This window comes from Heloderma suspectum, chromosome 1, assembly GCF_057233095.1.
Source record: "Heloderma suspectum isolate Gila_16-S chromosome 1, 16-S_ref, whole genome shotgun sequence".
NCBI lineage: Eukaryota > Metazoa > Chordata > Lepidosauria > Squamata > Helodermatidae > Heloderma > Heloderma suspectum.
Genome location: NC_139458.1, coordinates 214,075,783 through 214,092,107, shown reverse-complemented (window position 1 = coordinate 214,092,107; position 16,325 = coordinate 214,075,783). Strand labels below are relative to the sequence as shown.

The 16,325-nt window shown below is 47.2% G+C and overlaps 1 protein-coding gene across 4 annotated transcripts in view; it reads right to left on the bottom strand.

Moving 5' to 3' along the window:
• Window positions 1-16,325, bottom strand: part of CREB1 (cAMP responsive element binding protein 1) — a 67,528-nt gene that overhangs the window by 7,759 nt on the left and 43,444 nt on the right. For all 4 annotated transcript variants that reach the window (XM_084818769.1, XM_084818759.1, XM_084818741.1 and 1 more), the window contains 2 exons: window positions 15,828-16,010; window positions 6,208-6,358 (listed from right to left, as the gene is read on the bottom strand). In XM_084818769.1, the coding sequence (XP_084674895.1) occupies window positions 6,208-6,358; window positions 15,828-16,010 (334 nt within the window). The remainder of the gene's footprint in view (window positions 1-6,207; window positions 6,359-15,827; window positions 16,011-16,325) is intronic.

Sequence of the window (16,325 nt, the reverse complement as noted above, 5' to 3'; positions counted from 1 at the left end):
CATTATAAAACATACACAAAAATAAACAGGATGAGATAAAGATGAAATAAAATAAAACTTTTTTTAAAATATTGTTTTATCACGTTACACAACCCCCCTTTTTGCTCTCACTTAAAAAGATATTAATAATAATATTTTTAGTGAGAGCAATATGATTGAATATGCTTCATTATTTTTGAAAACCTTGGTTTAACATGTTGTGATACAGCGATTCAAAGGTCTGGTTCTAAGTTCAGTTTATTTCGATACTTGGTTTTAATGGCTGTCATAGCTGAAAAAGACATCTCACAAAGATACGTAGATCCAAATGGAAGAAGTGCATCATTGGCTGCACTTACTAAATCATGATACTCACTTTTTCAATCCCATCCACCAATTAAGCAAAGGTTTTTGTTGAAATTCAGCTAGTAAATTTTCATCTTCCCTGATATCAAATTGGCTGCCATGGCAAAGGACAAGTAACCTGCCCCAAATACCGAGTACAAGGCAGAGGTGGGGTCTGAGCCCCAGCATACCAAACAACTTATTTGAACCCACAGTTGCCGTTTTTAAAAAAACCAATAAAGCTCCATTTCACAGTAAGAAAACGTGTGATTTTTATTTTTAAAAAATGAGATGCCAAGAAAGGTATGGGGTGGGGGGCGGCACACTGGCGCCCACAGGCACCATGTTGCCTACCCACTGCTCTTATCTACTCTGCTGCTCTCACGTGCAGCAGCGGACATTGTCCCATCACCAGTGTTGCAGTAAGCTTCCACTGGTAATCCAGTCAGATTCTGTGCCTGGAATGTGTGTGTGTGGAGTGGGGGTAGGGGGATCCTATGCTTTGCCTCAGGCAGCAAAACATCTTGGGCCAGCCTTGCTGAAGACCCCTGAGGAGACAGAGCCTCACCCTCCCATAAGTGAAAGAATAACACAAAAAGGCTGTTTCAGGTGGCCTCTGGTGGCGTAGTTTTGTAGCAATCAATGGAGAAAGAGGGGGATAACATTAAAAAATGTTTTGTGGAAAACACTGGCACTATACTTGTTTTAAAGTATCCTTAAAGGGGGTTATGGGAATGAGTGGGAGGGGGACGTCAAGGAAGACTCAAATTAGTAACTATGAAGCAAGGCATAAGCACAGTCCCATTCCTTAGCAGAGTGGGCATATTCCCTGCTGCTCGGCAGCCGAAAAATTCAACAGGCATGAGCTGCACCCTCAGGCAGCTTGGGGGAAGCACCTCCTCAAGCTCACCTCCCCCACCCCACAGGAGGCGGCGCGACCAGCTCCGCTTTCCAATGCTGAGCCAGCACTGGCACATGCAAGAAGCTGCACTTGCTGTGCCAGCCCCACTGATACCAGCAAGCGGAGGGAGCTGCGGCCACAGGGACAGAAGTCTGGCCGCTCGCTTCTCAGCGCCACCTTCGTCTCCCGCCCTGGGTTCTGCGCTTAAGCCCTGCTCTGCCCCTCAGTAATCCCGGGGGCTGCAGCATACCCTCCTCTCCTCCACTTCCTTTGTGTGCGCGAGGGGAGAGGAGGTGGTGGCGGAGGAGGAGCCGCTCGCTGTCTCGTTTGTCAAGGCTGAGCCGCTCAGGCGAAGGGAGGGGAAAAGGCGAGGAGGGAAGGAGCTGGCGGGGCGGCTCTAGTCACCGGGAAGCCTCTTTTTCCTCAGGCGCAGACAAAGGAGCTGGATGCAGCATGGGGCCCTTCTTTGGGCAGCCAGAGCAGCTTCTCCCCCTTGCGAAAGCTGAAAGGTGCAGAAACAAACCAGCAGCAGCAGGTTATTTGACCAAGTGGCAAGCAAAGCCCGGGCGGCGGCGGCGGCTGCTTTGCTCAATGTGGCTCCTGCACTTTGCCATGGGTTGGAGGTGGCAACGGCAACAGCAGGAGCTCCTGGGCTAGTCACTAAGCTTCCCCCTCGGCTCCCATCCCATCCTGCCACCGCCCTCCACCTCGTAGGCATCAGGCAGCTCACGCACCCCTGTGGATCCTGTCACACACCCCCAGAGCAACTGCTCGGGGCCGTGGTGCCCTCCTGCTGAAGGAAAGCGGGAAGGAGAGCAACCCTTCCCACTCTCCTTTCGCAGAATGAAGCCAAGAAGAAAGCAGGCACTTTCCTCTCAGCTTCCATCCTGCCAAAGGAGAGTGGGAAGGGTTAACAGACCAGGCCAAGCCACCAGTCAGCCAAGGAGTGGGGACTCTGTGCAGGGTGTGTGCGGGGCTGGTGACCAGGACTCCCAGCTCTGGCGCAGACAGGAGCCCGGTCAAGCACGCCTTTCCCCTCCTTGCAAGGTGACTTTTCCCATCCTTGCATGTTGAAAGTGGTGCCCTCGTGGATTTATAGATTGTCTCATTTTAACTAAACTAACCCTCACAAAATGGACAGGTATCTTAGAAGAACAGAACCAGACCTTCGAATTGCTGCATCAGAAAGTGTTAAACTGTTAAACTGTTAAACAATGTCGCCCTTGCAGCATGCCGCGGAGCTTCCGTGGGACGCTATCTCAAACAGCTTTTTAAAAGGTTGAAAAACCTTTTAATCTCTCCCCTGGAATGGAAAGGGGGGGGGGGCAGGAGCAGCTTTGGATTGAGTTTCGGAAGATTAGCTATCTCTGCGTATTAGCAGGGGGGCTGCACTCCAGAGCTAGTCTGCCAGAGCTTAATCATTGCTCAAAGTTGTTTTGAACCTCCTATTTAAATAGGAGAAAATAGGGCTGAGGTGCTCCATTGTAGTTTATGGATTAAGAAACACCAACAACATTTGAGGAATGGATTAAGATATATCAACAACATTTGAGGACCTGCAAGATTTGTTTGAAGAGAAGGATGACTACATTAAGGTGAAAAAAAGGTTCTCCGCCTACCCCCCCCCCACACACACCTTCCTTGGCAAAGGCTCCGAGAAGCGAAAATACAGGGGAGTTACTTGCTTTGATAAAAACTATGTCCTTGCAATTTGCCGAACAGGCTAAGAGACTGGATACTATTCAAAATTCCATCACCACCCTGCAAGGGGCTGTGGATTTAATCAACACTTCTTGGCAAAAAATGGAGGTGAAGATTAATGAGCTGCAAGATCAGGTGGCAGGGAATGAAACAACATCACAAGCTTTTTTCAACAATCTGTCAGAATCTCTCAACTGGAGGCTTCTGTACGAAGGACAAATGTACGTATCATTGGTATTAAAAATTTACCTACTGATGCAAATTTGTCTACTTTTGTAGATAAGTTCCTGCATGAGATTTTCCCTGTGCCATCTGATTATTCATTTGATATTGAGCAGGCATTCCGTGTGTCAAATGCCAAAGGGACTGGTTATACGATTATAGTTCAATTTGCAAGAATCTCCATAAATAATTATATCCTGCGTTTGGCAAGAGAGGGTGGAAACCTTTTTTGGAAACAAGATAAAGTTATGTTATTTCCAGATTACACCAAAGAGGTTGCTGATAAAAGAAGGCAATTTACCAAGGCGAAAAATCTGGCAAAACGAATGAACTTACAATATCATTTAAATCCTGCTACATTTTGCATTTTTTCTGAAGGCCAGATGAAGAAGTTTCTAAATCATGAAATGGCGGAGGCGTGGCTAAATGGAAAATTGCGTGAGATTTCTGCTTCACCACCATGAACTAGAATCTACAAACATGTTTTGCTAATTGGTTATGTTTAGTCTGGAAGAATCAAGCTAGGCCAGAGATAACTGCTCATATATATATCCGTTCTTTTTGTTTATCCTCTCTCATTTTTTTCTTTTTTCTCTTTTTTCTTTAAATCCTTTCTTTTTAAAATGGATGTATAGAAATGGGTGTATAGAAATGTGCACACTCATTTATATATCTAGTACAAAATATATTAGTGATTGTTGTAAGGTTGATTTTAAGATTATCATATAATATTATAAAATTTATTAGTGATTTGTTAGTATTATTATTAATCCTTTTAAATCTCCTTCCTTTTTATTATTATTACTATTATTATTGGTTAGTAAGATTTTTGGCTGGTTAAATTGTTAAAGCTTTAATATTATATGTTAGCTGAAGGGCAATATATGGTTACTGGAAATGAATTGTAGGCCTGCTTCCTTGCTATAAGACTGATGATATGGTATTGAAATGTAAGGTTGATTATTTATACTGTATTGAATTGTAATATTGCCAATGTTTTTTCTTTCTCCCCCCCGCCACCTTTTCCTCTTTCGTTATTGCTGTGTCCTCCTAAGAATATTGTATTGTTGGGAAATTGTAGTTATTGATTAGGTTGTTGGTATTGTTTATTTCATTTATAAAGATAAAAAATAGAATAAAAAGTATTTTCAAAAAAAGAAAGAAAGCAAACCTTGGTTGCTTACTTTAAATTCTGAGAGCAAAATGCTTTTCCATTTTGTAAGATGCAGTTTGTTTAGTGTGCCCCTTATAAAGCAATAAATCAGATTTGCAAGGTGGAAAAAGAAAAGAAAGTGTTAAACCAAGATTTTAAAAAAATAATGAGGCATATTCAATCACATTGCTCCCACTAAAAATAATATTTTTTAAAGTGAGATCAAAAACGGGGGTTGTACCGTTAGTAAACAATTTTTTAAAATGTATTTTTTAAATTTTATTTCATCTTTATCTCATCCTGTTTCATTTTTATTTTTTGTGTATGTTTTATAATGTACACAATATATTAGTACAGTAGTACATGTATATAATTTATAAAGTAAATATACATATACTGGGGGTGCGTGATCAACATTTTTTCCCTGATAGGGGCACGCGATCAACAATGTTTGGAGACCGCTGCTCTAAAGAATTGACTGCTGGAAGGTATACTGGATTCAGGCCAACATGACCAGCTAGAACAGCCACAGGGTTCCACTTCATTCTGACCCCATGCTGTTTGGATACTCCTGCAAATAAACCTATTAATAAGGGGTGCAGCTTTTTCAAACACAGCCATGTTAAATTATTATTCTGCACTGGGTATTTAAGAGTGCAATTCTATGCATGTATACCGAGAAATAAGCCTCACAGTCTTCAATGGGTTTTAGTAGCTAGTCAGCATGTTTCAGATTGCAACCTTAGGGCACAATCTTATGGCTGCTAGACGGCCATAGGACTGGCCAGTTCCCAGACAACTGCCTCCCCACTCCCTCCCCCGCCATACTGTAAGAGGCGCGGTTCGCCCCTTACAAGAGCAGCATGGAGTGGGGCACAAGGGGGCATTCCCGGGGACAGAGAGAGGCAGGGCGTGTGGACGTGCTGGTATGATGCTTACTATGCATTGTCCACCCCCCCGCCCCCTGGCTCTGAGGTCCCATGGCTATACAGCTGAAATTGGCCATCTAGCCATGAGTGCAGGGCAGCCAGATTGCAGAAGATCTCTTCCATGCTCTGCCAGCCCTGCATTGGATAGGTGGTCACCTCAGAGTTCAGAGGCGACCGCCTCTCCACATAGGATTGTACCCACCACTGCACAAAAGGGAGAATTTCAGCAGGTGGTGTTTCTCTGGCCACAGATTTGATATGTTGCCCAATCCTATGCATGTTTATCTAGGAGAAAATCCCACTGGGGCTTACTCTACCCAAAGGAAGACAACATTCCTGTGAAGCTCCAATAATGTTACATTGTCAGATAGTGAGTGAAACGCTAAATTACTCCAAGGCAGTTTTGGTTATTGTTTAGCTATTTCTTTAGTACTAGGGGGAAATGGCTCTTCTTCTCTCCCTCATGGCAGGTCACTATTCCTTGGCCAAACCTACCGGTCAGGCTTGTTTTGAGGCAAAGTTGGGTAATTCCATGTAAACCATTCTGCTGTCTGGCCTGAAATCAATTTGATGATATATATTTTGTACAGATGACTTCCAGTTGATCTGTTTTTCCTTTTTGCATAGACTCTAGCTTAAACTCAAATTGTTGGCAATGTTCTCCGAGAATATGTGTTCTCCTTTTTTGATTGACTTTTTGGCAAGGTAATTTGTGGGTGTGGTTAGAGGAGGAAGGTACTATAGACTTCAACTTCCTTGCATTTGATTGTGAAGGCTACAGACTGGAATGTGTTGAAGCTGCCTTTAACAGTTTCATTTTGCATGTATTTTTCAGTCACAGCCACATTTCTACCACACCCTCACTTCCATCTTGTAATAAATCCTTTTGTAGGATTTTGGGGTAGGGTGGGGTAGGGATGTGCTGGCTTGCCTCAGGCAGAAATATGTCTCCAGGTGGCCCTGCACAGAACACAAACCTGTTCTTCATTAGACGAACTTCTCTCTTTCGTGCTGCTTCCTCTGCTGGCTGGGTGGGAAGTGCTGGGGAGGATGCCATAACAACGCCAGGTGCGATGGTGCTTGTAGGTGCTGTGCGAATCTGGTAGGTCTGGACGTCTCCTGAGGCAGCTAAGAAAAAAAAGCATCCGGGAAAAGAACATTAGATTTGACAGCTCTGGTAGACTACACTGTTAAAAAAACAGTGTGAGGGTGCAATCCTATGCATGTTTAAAAAGTGGTCCAATTCCTAGCATGCCCCAGCCAGCATGGCTGGCTGGAGGGATGCTGGGACTTGTAGGACTTTTTTCTGTCTATACATGCATAGGATCGCACCCTGAATAACAACTATTCATTCAGACTGCAGACCTATTCCTGCATTACCTGAAGTGACACGTGTGATAGATACCCCCTCCATATGGCTCTCATGCCACCCCGCAAATGTATAAAGGCTGCCCATGGGTTTACGTAACATGCCAATGAAGCCCCTGCCCCTGTCTCTCCGCCCTCTTAGTCCTTCTCAGCCTCTTTCTCCTTCTTACTTCTTGTTGCTGCTTTGCCCATCCCTGCCTATTCTTGCCTTTCTGACTCCACTTTGAATAATCCCCCCCCCGCCGCCCAAGTTCTTAGGTACATCTCCTACCTAGATCCCTTCTGTGATTCAAAGGATATCCTCATCTCCTTGGCTTCTTCCATCAAGTTCTACTTGCCCCTTCACACTCGGGTCCTCTTCCCAATCCCCCAATCTTTGCCAGAAGCCATTGCTGTTCTTTCTCCTGCCTGTTCCAACACCCTTATCACATTATATACTACTGCTGTCAAGCTAGTTATCCTCTATTCTCTTTGCCTGTCTCCATATTTTCTGCATGTTGTTGTTGTTGTTGTTGTTCAGTGGTTAAGTCGTGTCTGACTCTTCGTGACCCCATGCACCATAGCATGCCAGGCCTTCCTGTCCTCCACTCTCTCCCGGAGTGTGCTCAAGTTCATATTCATTGCATCGGTGATGCTATCTAGCCATCTCATCCTCTGCCGTCCCCTCTTCCTTTTTCCTTCAATCTTTCCCAGCATCAGGGTCTTTTCCAGGGAGTTTTCTCTTCGCATTAGGTGGCCAAAATATTTGAGCTTCAGCTTCAGTATCTGTCCTTCCAATGAGCACTCAGGGTTGATTTCCTTTAGGATTGACTGATCTGACCTCCTTGCAGTCCAGGGGACTCGTAAGAGTCTTCTCCAGCACCACAGTTCGAAAGCATCGATTCTTCGGCGCTCAGCCTTCCTTATAGTCCAGCTCTCACAGCCATACATTACTACTGGGAAAACCTTAGCTTTGATTATATGGACATTTGTCGGCAAGGTGATGTCTCTGCTTCTGACTATGCTGTCTAGGTTTGCCATAGATTTCCTCCCAAGGAGCAAGCATCTTTTAATTTCATGGCTACAGTCACCATCTGCGGTGATCTTGGAGCCCAAGAAAATACAATCTGTCACTGCTTCCATTTCTTCCCCTTATTCCCTCTTTAATGAGCTTCCATCGTGCATTAAAAACGTGGTTGTTCAGGCAGGCATTTGGGGTGGGTTAGGGTATTTTAGAAAATGTTTTTATTGTAGAATTTTATTGTTTTATTGTATGCTGTGCATCGCCCAGAGTGGCTGGGTGACCAGCCAGATGGGCGATTAATAAATTTAATAATAATAATAATAATAATAATAATAAATAAATAAATATCCCAGGAAGTGATGGGGCCAGATGCCATGATCTTCGTTTTTTTAATGCTGAGTTTCAAACCAGCTTTTGCACTCTCCTCTTTCACCCTCAACAAGAGGCTCTTTAGATCCTCTTTGCTTTCTGCCATTAGGGTGGTATTGTCTGCGTATCTGAGGTTGTTGATAATTCTCCCAGCAATCTTAATTCCGACCTGTGAGTCATCCAACCCAGCGTTTCTCATGATGTACTCTGCATATAAGTTAAATAAGCAGGGTGACTATACGCAGCCTTGTCATACTCCTTTCCCAATTTTGAACCAATCGGTTGTTCCATGTCTGGTTCTTACTGTTGCTTCTTGACCCTCGTACAGGTTTCTTAGGAGACAGGTAAGGTGGTCTGGTACTCCCATCTCTTTAACAATTTGCCACAGTTTGTTGTGATCCACACAACCAAAGGATTTAGCGTAGTCAATGAAGCAGAAATAGACATTTTTCTGGAATTCTCTTGTTTTCTCCATGATCCAGCGAATGTTGGCGATTTGATCTCTAGTTCCTCTGCCTCTTCGAAACCCAGCTTGTACTTCCGGGAGTTCTTGGTTCACATACTGCTGAAGCCTAGCTTGTAGGATTTTGAGCATCACCTTGCTGGCATGTGAAATGAGTGCAATTGTACGGTAGTTTGAACACTCTTTGGCATTGCCCTTCTTTGGCATTGGAATGTAATGGTCTTGTGGCCACTGTTAAGTGTTCCAAATTTGTTGGCATATTGAGTGCAGCACTTCTACAGCATCATCTTTTAGGATTTTAAATAGCTCAGCTGGAATATTGTCATCTCCACCAGCTTTGTTGTTAGTAATGCTTCCTAAGGCCCACTTGACTTCACTCTCGAGGATGTCCGGCTCAAGTTCAGTGACCGCACTACCATGGCTATCAGGGAAATTCAGATCTTTCCTGTATAGTTCTTCTGTGTATTCTTTCCACCTCTTCTTAATCTCATTTACTTCTGTTAGGTCCCTGCCTTCTTTGTCCTTTATCATGCCCGTCTTTGCACAAAACGTTCCCTTGAGATCTCCGATTTTCTTGAAAAGATCTCTAGTCTTTCCCATTCTACTGTTTTCCTCGATTTCTTTGCATTGTTCATTTAAAAAGGCCTTCTTGTCTCTCCTTGCTATTCTCTGGAACTCTGCATTCAGTTGGATATATCTTCCCCTTTCTCCCTTGCTTTTCGCTTCCCTTCTTTCCTCAGCTACTTGTAAAGCCGCATCAGAAAGCCACTTGGCTTTCTTGCATTTCTTTTTCTTTGGGATGGATTGAGTTGCTGCCTCCTGAACAATGTTACGGACCTCTGTCCATAGTTCCTCAGGCACTCTGTCTATCAGGTCTAATCCCTGAAATCTATTCCTCACCTCCACTGTATATTCATCAGGGATATGATTTAGGTCATACCTGAATGGTTTAGTGGTTTTCCCTACATTCTTCAATTTCAGCCGAAATTTTGCAATAAGAAGCTCATGATCTGAGCCACAGTCAGCTCCAGGTCTTGTTTTTACTGACGGTATAGAGCTTCTCCATCTTTGGCTGCAAAGTACATAATCAATCTGATTTCGATATTGACCATCTGGTGATGTCCATGTGCAGAGTTGTCTCTTGTGCTGTTGGAAAAGAGTGTTTGCTATGATCAGCGTGTTCTCTTGGCAAAACTCTATTAGCTTTTGTCCTGCTTCATTTTGTACACCAAGGCCATGCCTGCCTGTTATCCCGGTTCTTGACTTCCTACTTTGGCATTCCAATCCCCTATGATGAAAAGGACATCTTTTTTTGGTGTTAGTTCTAGAAGGTGTTGTAGGTCTTCATAGAACCGATCAACCTCAGCTTCTTCGGCCTCAGTGGAAGAGGCATAGACTTGAATTACTGTGATGTTGAATGGTTTGCCTTGGATTCGTACTGAGATCATTCTATCGTTTTTAAGATTGTACCCCAGTACTGCTTTTCCCACCCTTTTCTTGACTATGAGTGCTACTCCATTTCTGCTAAGAGATTCTTGCCCACAGTAGTAGATATAATGGTCACCTGAATTAAATTCGCCCATGCCTGTCCATTTTAGTTCGCTGATTCCCAAGATGTCAATGTTCAATCTTGCCATCTCATGTTTTACCACCTCCAGCTTACCTTGATTCATTGATCTGACATTCCAGGTTCCTAAACAATATAGTTCTTTACAGCATCAGATTTTCTTTTCTCCACCAGACACATCCACAGCTGAATGTCCTTTCGGCTTTGGCCCAGCAGCTTCACTCTTTCTGGCGCTACTTGGAAATACCCTCCGCTCTTCCCCAGTAGTATATTGGACACCTTCCGACCTGAGGGGCTCATCTTCCAGCGTCATATCTTTTAGCCTTGTGATACGCACCATGGCGTTTTCTTGGCAAGAATACTGGAGTGGGTTGCCATTTCCTTCTCCAGTGGACCACATTTTGTCAGAACTCTCCGCCATGACCTGTCCATCTTGGGTGGCCCTGCTCGGCATAGCTTATGGCTTCACTGAGTTACGCAAGCCCCTTCGCCACAACAAGGCAGTGATCCATGAAGGGGAATTTTCTGCATACTATTCTCCAAAGCTATTGACTCTTCCCGTCCCCCACCCCCCTGCCCAATTTGGCTGATGCATATGTTTTTTGTTAGTGAATGGGCACATTCAATTCCACTTAAATTAATTACTGGGTTTTTCCAGGAGCCACAAGAGCAGAACAAGTAAGCTCCAGTTTGGACACCCTCTACTATTAAATTCGCTTTTAAATAACTCTTTGCTCCAAAAGTAAAGAATGTTCCCACCGCTAATAGGTCACTGTTGCTGAAGACTACTGTCAGGGTGGAAACAGAGCCAATAGAGCCCCAGAACACTTCTGATTCTGAGGAGGAACAGCAATCCGTGGGAGAGGAGCTCACTCATCTCTCACAAGCACAGCAGCTAGCAGAGATTCCTCCTGCCAGCATTCCTGGGATAGATAGTGACCCTGGCAGTGAGAGAGCGCTGGAGGGGGGCTTGCTGGACGCTCAGTGCAGACGCCAGGAGCGACAACAGACGGAGGGCGCTGAAAGGTGGCGTAGCTGTCGTTTTGCGCGCATACAACGGTTGCATCCCGAGGACCCAAGGGAAAGAGGGAGGATCTCTCCCTAGCCCATAAGTTCAGGGTCTTCCAGTGATTCTCCTTCAAATGGGGACCAACTGCCTTACCTGGAGCTTAGGCTACTCAGCTATCTTTCCCCAGTGCTGTTTCTTGCTTTGGCACTAGCGACTAGTATTCTGAAAGAGTCATAAAGTAATAAAGGAATAGTGTCTTGGAAAGAATTCCTCGTCGTCTGTGTCCTGAGTTGGCTATTGGTGGGGACTGCAAGAGGCAGCTAGGGCACTCCTGACAGCTTGGTCCTTGTTCCTCTTTTTTTCCCCTCTCTGCTCCTACTGCCTCTGGAGGCTGCATGGACCCGGCGGTGCAAATTCTCGCGCAAGAGAACCAGGCTCTTTATGATCAAGTGGCTCAACTGACGACTGCCGTACAGAGTTTGCAAGCTGCAGTTCAACCCCCACCACCTCAGATTCCCCCCCACTGCAAGTGCCCGGTGGCTCTGCCAGAGAAGTTTTCTGGTGAGAAAGGACTTTTTCAGATTTTCTGGGCCCAATTGGAGCTGTACATGCGCCTACGACCTGAGGATTTCCTGACAGAACAGGTTCGTGTGGGCTTCATCATTAACCTACTTTCAGGTGTGGCAGCTAAATGGGCTTCGAGACATCTTCTCGCTAATGACCCCCTGCTCGGGGACTATCAAGGTTTCATGACAGCGATGGCCAGTTTTTTTGATGACCCCCTGCGCACGCAGACGGCTTCTCGGGAGATTCGCCGCCACAGGCAGGGCAAGAACTCCCTTTCCAGCTACACGACAACTTTTCGCTTGCTGATGCAGGATTTACAGTGGAATGACGCCGCGCTGGTGGCTCAGTTTTTGGACGGTTTGAACGACGAGATCTTGGATGAGTTGGCACGCACGCCTAGCCCGCCTACTTTGGAGGACCTCATTCAGACCTGCCTCCAGATAGATAGTCGGCTGGAGGGGCGCCGGCAGACCCGATGGGGCGCCGGGGCCGGGATTTCCCTCCTCCCATTCCCCCACATTTCCTGCCCCCTCCCCCACCCCTGTGGTGGGGGCAGAGGAGACCCCAATGCAGCTGGGAGCTACCCGAGCCCCGCTGCTGCCGGAGGAACTAGAGCGGCAGCGTGCGGAGCGCTGATGCTTTCAGTGTGGAAAGCTGGGACATTTCGCCAAAACCTGCCATGCTAGACCCGCAGCCCCACTGCCTCCCCCTCCTCTCCTTCCTCCTCCTCCTCAGGCCTGACTAGGCTGCCCCCCAAGCCTGTTGGGGGTCTCCAGTGTGGGGGTCGGTTCCCCACCAGGTGGGTGCCTTCCGCAACCCCCCCCACCCTCCCATCTGCTATTGCACATTCACCTCTGCTCCTCCCAGTGGGGTGGGGTGGAGGCCCTAGCTTTAGTGGACTCTGGGGCTACGACCAGTTTCATGGATGAAACGTTCACTCTCTTCCACAAGATTCCTACCCTGCCTCTTCCTGCCCCCTTGGCAGTGGAGACCATCGATGGGCATCCTCTTTCTTCGGGCGCGGTGACCCAGATTACAGCTCCACTCACTCTGCGCGCCCAGTCCCACGTTGAGCAGATTCAGTTTCACTTGGCCAAGGTTCCCCAATACCCAATGGTGCTAGGTGTTTCCTGGCTCTCTAAGCATAATCCTCAGATTTCTTGGGGGCTTCAGCAAGTGGAGTTTGCGTCTCCCTTCTGCTGGGAGCATTGCCTCCCAACCAAGGTGCCAGTCCCAGTCCAGGCCTTAACCCTTTCCTCCCCCTCCTCGTCTGCTTCTGGCAGTTCTTCAGCTACCGTGATCCTCCCAGAGAAGTATGCTGCTTTTCAGGATGTTTTCGAAAAGGAGGCCAACCAGCTCCCCTCCCACCACACTTTTGACTGTGCTATTAATCTCATTCCTGGGGCGACCATCCCCGCTGGCCGGCTGTATTCGATGTCGGAGCCAGAGCTTCAAGCTCTGCGAGAGGTTTTGGACACAAACCTCAGACGTGGCTTCATTCGCCCCTCCTCCTCCCCCACCTGTGCCCCTACCATGTTTGTGCACAAGAAATCAGGTGAACTCTGCCCGGTGCACGATTTCAGAGCTTTGAATTTGGTCTCGATCCCCGGCAAGTACCCCCTCCCCCTCATACCAGAGATGCTGGAGCGCCTGGGGCGAGCCAAGATTTTCACAAAGTTGGACCTGTGTGGCGCCTACAATCTGATTCACATCCAGGAGGGGGATGAGTGGAAGACCTGTTTCGGCACCCGGTACGGAGCGTATGAATACCTAGTGATGCCGTTTGGGCTCGCCTGAGCCCCCCCCCCCCCACGTTTTCGTGTTTTATGAATGCCATCTTCCGGGACTACTTGAACACTTCCCTCATTGTGTATCTCGATGATTTACTTATATTTTCTGAGGACCCCCACTCCCATCAGCACCATGTCTCCGCCATCCTCCAGCGCCTCCATGAGCACCATCTTTATGCCAAGCTGGAGAAATGTGCGTTTGACCTAACCTCTTTGGACTGTCTTGGTTACATTATCTCAGCTGACGGTATCAGGATGGATCCTGCAGAGGTCCAGGCTGTCCTCTCCTGGCAGGCTCCATCCACCAAGAAGGACTTGCAACGTTTTCTGGGGTTTGCTAATTTTTACAGAAAGTTCCTGCCCAGCTTTGCTCGGCTGATATCTCCTCTCACGGACCTCCTTAAGGGCAGGAAATCTCCTTTTCATTGGACGGCATCTGCCCAACAGGCTTTTGAGGAACTTAAGAAGCTTTTTAGTTCTGAGCCGATCCTGTTACATCCCGACCCGAGGAAGCCTTTTGTAGTGCAAACTGATGCCTCTGACTTTGTGGTGGGGGCAGTGCTTTTTCAGCCAGATCGGGGGGGCAGTGGGTTGCAACCTGCGCCTACCACTCCAGGAAGCTGAACATGTCTGAGAGGAATTATACCATCTGGGAGAAGGAACTGTTGCCCATCAAGTCCGCTTTGGAGACCAGGTGTCATCTTCTGGAGGGGGCACAGCACCCAGTTGAAGTTTCAGAATAGAATCATAGAATAGTAGGGTTGGAAGGGGCCTACAAGGCCATCGAGTCCAACCCCCTGCTCAGTGCAGGAATCCAAGTCAGAGCATCCCTGACAAATGGCTGTCCAGCCTCGTCTTGAATGCCTCCAGTGTGGGAGAGCCCATCACCTCCCCAGGTAATTGGTTCCATTGTCGTATTGCTCTTACAGTCAGGAAGTTTTTCCTGATCTTCAGCCGGAATCTGGCTTCCTGTAACTTGAGCCCATTATTCCGTGTCCTGCACTCTGGGATGATCAAGAAGAGATCCTGGCCTTCTTCTCTGTGACAACCTTTCAAGTACTTGAAGTTAGAACAGACCATCGCAACCTGGAACATCTTCAGACAGCCCGTGCCTTAAACCAGTGGCAGATTAGGTGGTTGCTCCCCGCCCCCCCCCCCCCGGTTCCTTAAGATTTGCCATGTGAAGGCCTCCGACAACCTACAAGCAGATGCTCTTTCTCGTAAGCTGGACCTCCAGCCAGGGGGTGAGGGAAATCCCCCTCCCTTGATACTTCCCCCCCAGAGCCTGGCGGCAGCTGCGGTGCCTCAGTCTTGGGAGGAACTTATTCACTCTGAACAGGCTCAGGATGCTTTTGTCTGCACAAAAGTGGAGGAATTGGGGCTAGCCTCTGGCCTCCCCCACTCTATCCCCTTCTCTTTGCGAAGTGGCCTGCTTTACCATTCTGGCTGGATCTATGTGCCTTCTAGACCCCTCCACGAGAAGGTCCTCCATCAGTGCCATAACTCCCCCACAGCTGGGCATTTTGGCTTCGCCAAGACCCTGCACAGAGTGACACGGGATTTTTGGTGGCCTCGTGTGTGTTGGGACGTCAAAACCTATGTCACCTCCTGCCCAACCTGCCAGCGAGCGAAGGCCCCCTCACGCAAGCCCACAGGCTTGGTTCACACCCTGCCTACCCCCTCAGGACCTTGGAAACTGCTCTCCTTTGACGTCATCACTGACTTGCCTCGCTCACACGGTAAGACCACTATTCTGGTGGTGGAGGATTTGTTTTCTAAGATGGCCCATTTCATCCCCTGCTCTGGGTTGCCCACAGCCAGGGAGATGGCGGAGCTTTTTTTGGTGCATGTTTTCCGGCTCCACAGATGGCCTGAGGGTCTCATTTCGGATAGGGGAGCCCACTTCACTGCCCATTTCTGGAGGGAGCTACTTGGGCTTCTCCATGTGACACTCCGCCTTTCCTCCATCCACCATCCACAGACGGACAGTCAGACCGAGCGCATACAACGGTCATGTCCTGAGGACCCAAGGGAAAGAGGGAGGATCTCTCCATAGCCCATAAGTTCAGGGTCTTCCTGTGATTCTCCTTCAAACGGGGACCAACTGCCTTACCTGAAGCTTAGGCTACTCTGCTATCTTTCCCCAGTGCTGTTCCTTGCTTTGGCGCTAGCGACTAGTATTCTAAAAGAGCCATAAAGTAATAAAGGAATAAAGTCTTGGAAAGAATTCCTCGTTGTCTGTGTCCTGAGTTAGCTGTTGGTGGGGACTGCAAGAGGCAGCTAGGGCGCTTCTGACAACTACTTGGCAGCACCAGAAACCAAACCTTGAAGGACAAATGTTTTTTTGAAATAACAGGCTGTTGTTACCTATGCGTGTGAGGTTTCTCTGTGGAAAAAATAATTTCACAAAAGAAATGTACCTAATGCAAATCATGCACAAATCACTTAAGAATTCTCTTACCTTGTACAACAACTTGATTGCTGGGTACAAGAATCTGTTGTCCATCAGTGGTCTGTGCATACTGTAAAATGGTGGTACCAGGCTGGGTTGCAGCTGCATTGGTCATGGTTAGAGTCTGCAGGCCCTGTACTCCATCTGTGCCATTGTTGGCTAATTGGATTGCACCTCCCTGGGTGATAGCAACTGAAAGCAGGCAGGCGCAAGTCAGCACTTGGAATGCTAACCTCCTCAATGACACACACACAACTGTTGTCACATACATTGTTTGAAAGTAAGACTGTTTTAAGACCCTGGGCTTCATGCCCTATTCAGTATATGACACTGGGGTTCTTTGCGTAATTACATCCACTGCAGCTGTCAATAAAGGCAGACACTGTCCTGGTACAGCAAACCCAGCAGTTGACAGAAATCACTACATAAGGCAGTGTTAAAGACTCTCTCACCATTTTGCCACTGCTGTGTTTGTGTTTCTTGCAGCAGTGTTGCGGCTGAGACTTC